The following is a 9,586-nucleotide window of genomic DNA, read 5'->3' as shown; positions in this document are numbered from 1 at the left end:
CCTGTCTTCTGCAAGAGCAGTGCGTGCTGTATTGTCCTGGTGGTCACAGATGGGGCTGGGCTAGCTGGCCAACAAGTCCCAGGGGTTTGCCTGCCTGTCTTCTGCAATCACAAGACACACACCGTCCTGTGCTGCAGCTTACATGGATGCTGGGATTCGAACCGAGTCCTCATGCTTTCATCTCAGCCCTTTATTGACAGCCAGTTGCCAGCCCTCCTGTGCTTTTTCAAAGGTAGCTCCCTTAAACACTTTAGCAGGAGTTAATAAAACAGTACTTTTATTGGGTAATTCCACATGTGAGCATGGTGTATTTAGATTCTATCTGTTCACCCTTTCCCAATCCCTCCCAGAGCCCTCACAACGTCCTTGGTAGCTTCTTCTGTTGTTAATAGCCCAGTTAGTCTAATTAGTGCTGCCTGAGCAGTTTTAATTACTATTTTTGTTTCAATCAGTATCCCCCTGCCTTCAGAATTCCATCTTAACAGTATGAAATCATCCAAATAGCCTCTCATCCCAACTTCCACAGTACGCTTTTAGATTTGTTACTTTTATGCTAGATGGATATCCTGATACTTGTTTATACTCCCCGAACCTGTTATGTGGGCTTCATACAGGGTTATAACAACACCCTATTAATTGACTTCAAACTTGGTATGTAGCAGAGGCTGGCCTTCCCATGTGCTAAAAGTGCAGATATGAGCCCTCGTGCTTGGTTTCAGTGTCTCGTTGGGCGGTCTTCATGGTCTCAACCCAAATCGGCCTTAAACTCTCTAAGTAAACAAATAGCCTTGTATTACCAGTCCCTTTCCCAGGTCCTCTCAGATGCGAGGTTACCTGTGTGCCACCGAGCTTACGTATTCTGGGCAGCGCTTGCCAACTGAACCACATCTTCTGGATCCCTCTGGAGTGGCTGCTTGCTTTTCAGGCTCCAAAACCTTTTCTGCTAAAATATTCATACGCTTCCTTTCATGGGAGGTTAAAATCAAGATCATAGACAGGCTACTCCTTTAGTGACTTTCGACTTAGATTTAAGTGTATCAACTAGGAGCGCCTGGCAGGCTGGTCTGTAAGCACCTGTAAGAAACCACGGCTTGACAGGATTCTCTTAGATGCATTCATGACTAGCCATTTCCAGAACCCAGGGAGGTAGCCCAGATTCCATCTGCTCACGGACATGGCCACAGGTCATCGGTAACTGGTCCTTTGTATCCTCTCTCCCTGGAGTAGACCGCTGCTTCCTTTTGTGCCCTTCAAACTACCAGGATAAGTGCACTGTGTGCACTGGTGAGCATCCAGGGTGTGGGGAGAGGATGAGAACAGCTAGGCATGGTTTCTTTCTCCTTAATTTGAAAGAAGACTACTTAAAATACTAAAAAAAAAAATACTGTATAAAAATGGAAGACATACAAGCTGGGCGGTGGTGGCACACGCCTTTAATCCCAGCACTTGGGAGGCAGAGGCAGGCGGATTTCTGAGTTCGAGAGTTCGAGGCTAGCCTGGTCTACAGCGTGAGTTCCAGGACAGCCAGGGCTACACAGAGAAACCTTGTCTCGAAAAAACCAAAAAAAAAAAAAAAAAAGGAAACTATCTATACACTATATAATCTTATAATTTATATATATTATAAAGTACCGTTATATAATTTTGTATAAGAATTAAAAAATTATATGAAGATTGGTCTTTAAGGCCAGAATTGTAACAGAAAGGATTTCCTCCCTCTACCCTTCATCCTTTACATAAAAGAACACCCCATTTCCACTTCCAGACAATTTTTTGTTTGTTTTTTGAGACCGGTTTCTCTGTGCAGCCCTGGCTGGCCTGGAGCTTGCTCTGCAGACCAGGCTGGCCTCGAAATCAGAGATCCGCCTGCCTCTGCCTCCCAAGTGCTGGGATTAAAGGCGTGCGCCACCACTGCCCGGCACAAAGTTTATTTATTGTCTGTATGAGTGTTCTATCTGCATGTACACCTGCATGCCAAAAGAGAGCATCTGATCACATTACAGATATGAATCACCATGTGCTTGCTGGGGATTGAACTCAGGATCTCCGGGAAAGCAGCCAGTGTTCTTAACCATTGAGCTATCTCTCTAGCCTCTGATCACTACAGATTTAAATACTTAAATCTAGGCAATTCTGCCTGAGAATTTCCCAGTATACTACATTGCAATGGATTTTCTTTTGAAATGGAGAAACATTTGCAATTTAATTTAAAATTAAGATACCTGTGTGGAGGAGATGGCTCAGCGGTAACAGTGCTTGCTGTAAGCCTGGTGGGCTAATTTTATCCCCAGAAACCATGGGTATGGTGACACTCATCTGTAGGTGGCATTTATCTGTAACCGAAGCATGAGAGATGAGAGGCAGACACACAGGAGAACTACCTGGAAGCTTGCTGGCTGGCCAGCTTGCAGCATGCATCATGGCAGAAACGAGACTGTCACAAGGTAGAAGATGGGAGACAGTTAGGTTTGGTCTATGTACTGCAATGGTAAATACTGGCCCTGGATGCCCCCAGGTACTGGGAGATTCCCACTTATCCAAATGGAACCTTGCCTCCCAAGTTCTCCCTGATTGCTGAATAAAGATGCCTGCAGCTTATAGTTGGGTGGAAGAGAGGGAGACAGGGTTTGGGGGTCTGAGGCAGGAAGAGGAGAGAGAAGGTGGAGAGGAGAAGACAGGGTAGTTGAGTCATGAAAACGTGACCATGAGGGATGGCCAATTGGAGTTAAGAGCTGCCCAGAGGGAACATGGCAAATTATAACTCAGAGTTATTAATGAAGAGGTAGATTTTAATAGCTTAGAGGGTAGATATCTGCCCAGCTCTAGGGCATTAAAGGCTTATAAATATAAAAGTTGTGTGTCTTTTATCTGGGAACTGGGTGATAAAGACAGGGTAGAAACCCCCGAAGGAGATTATATAATTACAACAGGAGACAGTTCCCTAAAGCTATCCTCTGACAACACACATAACACACTTGCTAGTTAAACATGCATGTCTAAATATAGACATTTACTTTCTTTTTTAAAAAGAAACTGGCAAGTATTTCTATTTATTTAGGGGCTGGAAGATGGTTTGGTGGTTAAGAGTACCAGCTGACCCATTGGACTGAGCTCGGGGTCCCGGATGGAGGAGTTGGAGAAGGGACTGAAGGAGCCGAAGGGGTTTGCAGCTCTGTGGGGGGCCACCCCCCTGAAGTTCCTGGAGATTGGACCACCAACCAAAGAGTACACATGGAGGGACCCATGGCTCTGGCCGCGTAAGTGTCAGAGGATGGACTTGTTGGATGTCAGTGGGAGGAGCGGCCCTTGGTCCTGTGGGGGTTCGATGCCCAGTGTAGGGGAATGCCAGGGTGGGAAGGTGGGAGCAGGTGGGTAGGTGAGCACCCACATGGAGGTGGGGGGTGGGGTGGGATAGGGGGTTTCCAGAGGGGAGACCTAGAGAGGAGATAACATTTGAAATGTAAATAAAGAAAATATCTAATTAAAAAGAAAGAAAGAAAGAGAGAGAGAGAGAGAGAGAGAGAGAGAGAGAGAGAGAGAGAAAGAGAGAAAGAAAGAAATAATACCAGCTGCTCTTGATTCTCAGTACACACGTGGTGGCTCATAGCCTGCAGCTCTGGCCAGGGAATCAAATACCCTTTTTCTGACCTCTGTGGACACTAGGCACACTAGTGGTACAGACCTACATGCAGACAAAACACCCATATAGATAAATAAAAACCCACTTGTAGAGGGTAGATGTGTACTTAGACCAACCTGTCCTTGACTACAAAGTAACAATAGCAAGATTTTTCTTTTTTTCTTTTTTGTTTGTTTGTTTTTTCGAGACAGGATTTCTCTGTATAGCTCTGGCTGTCCTGGAACTCACTCTGTAGACCAGGCTGGCCTCGAACTCAGAAATCCGCCTGCCTCTGCCTCCCAAGTGCTGGGATTAAAGGCGTGTGCCACCACTGCCTTGCCAATAGAAAGATTTTTACTGGTGAGCTAAGGTCCCGTTAAATGTCCCAACTCCTTTCGGAAGCAAAAAACGTTGCTTACAACTATGTAATATGTTTCAACACAAGCACGTGGGAAACAATAAAATTCATTACTCAGGACAAATGTCTTTTAGTCATGATTATCCAAAATGTGTTTGGAAATCTAAGATCATACTAGGCTATTTATTTAACATCTGGTCCCGTGGCTAAGTTGACTACATTAACTGGAATCTTCCAAAGCACTGTGTTTCTGTGGTACTGGAGACTGGATGCAGGTCCCCAGTGAGTTCCTCAAACACTTCTTCTCAGACACAGCCACATAGTTCAACTTAACTTGAACTATGCCATAAATAGCATATCCTGGCTTTGCAGGATCATCTGGACTTTGAGAATATTGTTGAAATATTTGTTGTGTTAGAATTGCAGCTCGAGTCTGGACAGACCACACCAGGCCAGTGCAGTTCCACGTGAGAGAGGTTTATAGTGGGGGAAGGGGACGGTGGGGGGAAGAGAAAAAGAGAGAGCGAAGGTCAAGAGAGTCTGTTTGCCTTTTATTTAGGCTGTGATGTAACCGCTCGCAGGTAAAGGAGGGAGGTAAACCAAATGGATGCTGGGAATGTATGGCGAATGCCATAGCAACAGATTCATGGGTCCCTGCCACCTGTGGGTGACGTCACTGTCACTGCTGGAATCGGACCTGCAACTGTAAAGCCGGTTCCTGATACCAACAATATTCTTGCCTAAGACTTTAAATTTGATCTCTCCTAGAGTATATTTATGGCAGTTTTTAAGATTTATGTGAATATACTGTCGTTCTCTTCAGACACACCAAAGAACATTTGATCCCATTATAGATGGTTGTGAGCCACCATGTGGTTGCTGGGAATTGAACCCAGGACCTCCGGAAGAACAGTCAGTGCTCTTAACCCCGAGCCATCTTTCTAGCCCCATATGGCAGTCTTTTCTAGTTTGTAGAGTCTGTTAGTTTTGCAAAGAAAACAGTATTGGAAAGAGACAACATTCACTATATGAATATTCTTTATTGATAATCAGATAATGTAAATAAAATAAGCTCAGAGGTAGTCATGGTCCCTCCCAAGCAAATGTTATAATCTTAGAATTTATTTACTTTCTGAGATAAGGTTTCTCTGTGTAGCCCTGGCTGTCTTGGAACACTGTAGATCAGGCTGGTCTTGAACTTAGAGATTCATCTACCCCTACCTCTGCCTCTGGAGTGCTGGGATTAAAGGCATGGGCCAACGCTGCCCCTACTCAATCTGACCATCTTTAATAGCTTTTGTTCCTGTGCTTTTAATGACAAGAATCACTTAGAAAGCTTGTAAAACAAAAAACCAGCATGAGGCCTCTCACAAAGAGCTGTGAGTTGGCTTGCGAGCTTAAGAATGATTAATCAATCTGTGAGACCCAGGGCAGTGTCAAGTTTAGAACAAACTCGGCTTAGAATCTGTCATCGGCATCAAGAACACCATGCTCTTCACCTAGTCCAGCATCATTCTCTCTGACCTGAGGTCACCAGAAAGGCAGAAGTGAGCTCACAAACCTCCATGGGATGCCCCCTCAATCCTGTTGCAGTAGGAGAACAGGTATGGTATGTGGATTTGTACACTTTCCCTAGAAACAGATACTTCTCGCCTCAGCATCAGCTCATAATCGGACAGCAGAGCCGGTGTGCACCATTTTAATATAGGCAGAATTCAAGTCTGAGAAACCTGGATTCTTTTGGAGATAGGATTTTTTTTTTTCCTGTTATAGTCCTGGCTGTCCTGGAACCCTGTAGAAAAGACTGGCCTCGAACTCCCAGAGATCCACCTGCCGCTGCCTCCTGAGTGCTGGAATTTTACCATCTTAATTCAAATGGGCACACGTGTAAACTAGTAGGCACTTTGTGAAAGTTTTCTTGAAAAGGACATGGTTCTTGGTGACCAGCATTTCCATGTCACCTTTGGTAAGGTACACTGTCTTCAAAAAAGTCACCAAGTGTTCCTTGTGCTTCCTTTACCTGGCAGAGGGAAACACAGGTCTTGAGGACCCGGACCACTGAATAATTTCCTGGTCATGTTTTGTCTTGTGTTGGGGGTTAATGGAGGTTGAACCCAAGCCTTTGTGTATGCTCAGCACACTGTCACTGACCTACCACCCCCTCACCCTGTTTAAGTGATTTTTTACACCGGGTTTTGATCAGATTTCTGATTTAAGTCACGTTATCTTTAGATGGACACAGCGGTCCAGGCCTATAGTAGCTACTCCGGTGGTGAAGGCAGGCAGATCCAAAGCCAGTTTGGATTACGGTGAGTTCCAAGTCCAGCCTATACAACTTAGGGAGATGCTGTGTCTGAACCAAAAGTAACACAATAAAGACATAGCTGTGGTTCGATGGTCCTGTTCAAAGCCCCGGGCCAGTCTCCGTCTGGTAAGACAAGTCCACTTGCAAGTTAGTTCAGTAACAAGTCTCCTGTTAGGCCCATGAGCAAACGGCTCATTTCTTTTCACACAGTCTTAGGAAAGGGTCCGGTCAGAACTCAGCTGTGGGCAAACCGAGTTCCCTCTTACACACTTGATTGTTTTTGTTTTCCTCAGATGGGTCTCACTTGTAGTCCAGGCTAGCCTTGAACTGTACCGATCTTGCCTCAGCCTCCCAAGAGTTGGGATAACACCAACCATACATACCTGGCTTCGTCTTACTTCAAATGTAATATACCCAGATCCCTTTCTGAACTATTAATACATGCTTTCCAGGACATAAGTTAATGCTTATTTAAATAAAATGATCAAGAGACTCATGCTATTTTCAAATTTAGGAGTGGTTACAAAGCTATACATACTATTGATATTAAAATATAGACTAGATTTGGCACCAAGAAAGGGCACCAGGGTGCCCATGTACCTCCTTAGAATCTCAAGCCTTCATGGCCTGCAGAACACTGCATGTTCTCACTTCCTGTGGAAAATGCACCGCACTCAGAAACCTGCACCTCGGTGTTACTGCTGATTTTCCTGTTTGATATTTATCCCTTTTTAAAATTTACTTTTGTGACAGGGTCTGGCTGTGTGAGCTAAGACATCCACCTGCCACTGCCTCCAGAGTGTTGGGATTAAAGGTGCGTGCCACCATTCCCAGCTTTCTCTTCTTATAATGTGTTAGGATAGAGAGAGTTACTTTCACAGGGGACACGTCTACTTCAAACTGATTGTAAGAATTTGTTTTCTGCGCTAGAAGGCAGTGCAGATTCGGGTTAACAGCTAGCAAATGCTTTCTTTCCAGTTTTACAGTGTGCTCACTTGCATTTATCTTTGGATTTTGTTTTTTTTTTTGACACACACATGAAAATGTGTGTGTGTGTGTGCATACACTAGTGAGCTGAATCTTGCCAAACATAAAACTTATTTTTGCAAAACTGCTCAATCCCTCAGAGTTCTGGAAAGCTCTGTACCAGGTTGCTGAAACAGCTCCATATCCATTTATTTCCTGTTTTGTGTCAGGCTCTGAGAAATGATGTTTTTCCAGTAGCTCCTGGTCTTAGAGAGCTCATGGCATGCTAAAGAAGGCCAGCACGGAGTAGGTCCACACCACAGCGCTGGAAATTCACTAGTCAAAAGCAGCGTCTTCAGAGGATCAACCTTGAATCCAACCGCCTGGAACTCTATGGGCTTCCAGACTGAAGATGATGCTTGGAATGGAATTCTTCTTTTTAAAGATTTATTTATTTTATGTGTATGAGTACACTGTCTTCAGACACACCAGAAGAGGGCCTCGGAATCCATTACAGATGGTTGTGAGCCACCATGTGGTTGCTGGGAACTGAACTCAGGACCTCTGGAAGAGCAGTCGGTGCTCTTAACCGCTGAGCCATCTCTCCAGTCGCCATGAAATAGAATTTTACTGAGTAGGAAACAAGGCGTGGCACACTCAGAATGGCATCCAGACCTGTGATTGCGAGCACTGCCTTGTGTTCAGGGAGCAGGAGAGCTTTGGGCAGCCCAGCTCCCCCGGTGCTGTGTGGAAGACGGACTTGGCAAAGATACCCGTGAGCAGCCACTGGGTCAGCAGTGAGGGGCACTAACTGGCCTGAAGAGGCTGGCAAAGAGCAAATACAGCAGCTTTCAGGGACTGAATATGGGAAACGAACAGCCTCGCATGGCGTCTCAACTGTCAACAGGGGGAGCCCCGAGTTCATATGTGTCGTATTCAGGTGGGTGTGTCTGGTGAGCAGCTGGGGCTCAGGCAAGAGACGAGGGTTACATAGGAGGGGTCATCTTCATAGGACGGTGGCACTGGGGGCAGGGAGGCCAGGGTAAAGGCACCAGAGACAGAGGCCACTTCATCTGTAGCCACATCAGATATGTTTGTCCTTAGAACGTTGGCAAGAGTAAATGTTCTTAGTCTGTTATTTCGAAATTTCTTCCTTAGGGGAGAGAACCATTGGCAGGCAGTATTGGCTCTCTACAAATAACACCCGCAGAAGGTCATACATAGCAGGTGATCAGAAAGTGTCCATCCTTGCGGCTTTGATCCGTGTGGCTCTCCGTATACAAATTGTTTTTCTTGTAGGGATGTCTGTTTTGCTTCTGAACTTTCTTACAAGTGTTTGGGACTCCTTCGGGATGGAGTTTTACGTGGGCAGCCTTTGCTAGGCAGTGACCTCCATTTTATCCAGACTGAAGATCGATTTTTGTCGTTACAGGTTACTCTGGGCCAGGTTTGGAAACATCCGGTTTTCTTCTTAAGGAAAACAGTGGAGTCTATCCCATTGGAGTCTCACAAGAGGGAGAGTTGCCAGACCCTGGAGTAACCAATCCCTGATTCCAGGGGATTGAGTTTCACGTCTTGCTTTATTTGAAAAATATGTGCAAAAGAGTCATGAAAAACACGATTAGACTAGGCTTTGTTGCAGCAGAGTGGCTGGGCATGTATTTGTACAGAGGAATCATCGGGCATGAAGGATTTGACACGGAGATGGAATCCAGCTGCAATCGCAATGGAAGGTGAAAATCTTTTTTAAGAGCACTATAGGGCTGGGATTTCCCTGGAATAGTAAGCTTCGTGAGGTGTGAGTCGTGTCCAGGGACTGTAACCTGAGACGGAACAAGAAACAATTACTTAAGGGATATCAGCTGCACGTGGGGCCAACGCTGAAGAGAGATCTCCATCCCTAGGGCGTAGCCTTTGAGCGGTGCGTGCCTGCGTGACTTGAGAGCCGGCCACGCCGCCTGATGGAGACCCTAGGTGCAAATGCTGCTACCAAGAATTACAAAATGAAGTAAGAACAGAGATGGGTTCAGCATCTGGTGAAGGAAAGGACTGAATGGAGGAAGCAGCGACCGATTCTGCCAGAATAATTTTCAGTGTGCCAGGGTAAAGATGCTTTCCTTTGTACCAAGCCTACACTATCCTTATTGGATATCAAGATTGTAAATAGATTCTTTCTCTAATTTACTCCCATTCCCCTTGCCACTGAGCTAAGCTGTACAACTCTACTTTACTCCCCGCCCCTCCTTTAAAAAAAAAAAAAACGAAAACAAAACCCCCAAAAAACATACACGGGTGAGGTTTTTTTTTTTTTTTTTTTTTTTTTTTTTTTTTTTTTTTT

General features: G+C 45.2%; 1 protein-coding gene across 1 annotated transcript in view; it reads right to left on the bottom strand.

Moving 5' to 3' along the window:
* Positions 1-8,828: 8,828 nt before the first annotated feature.
* Positions 8,829-9,586, bottom strand: part of Cpm (carboxypeptidase M) — a 55,406-nt gene continuing 54,648 nt past the window's right edge. The window contains exon 8 of the mRNA XM_028759111.1: positions 8,829-9,071. Coding sequence (XP_028614944.1) covers positions 8,829-9,071 — 243 coding nt within the window. The remainder of the gene's footprint in view (positions 9,072-9,586) is intronic.

The sequence above is a fragment of the Grammomys surdaster genome, unplaced genomic scaffold (genome assembly GCF_004785775.1).
Source record: "Grammomys surdaster isolate TR1022 unplaced genomic scaffold, NIH_TR_1.0 126271, whole genome shotgun sequence".
In the NCBI taxonomy this organism is placed as follows: domain Eukaryota; kingdom Metazoa; phylum Chordata; class Mammalia; order Rodentia; family Muridae; genus Grammomys; species Grammomys surdaster.
Note: the sequence above shows the minus strand (reverse complement) of the source record. Positions and strands in the feature narration are given on the sequence as shown.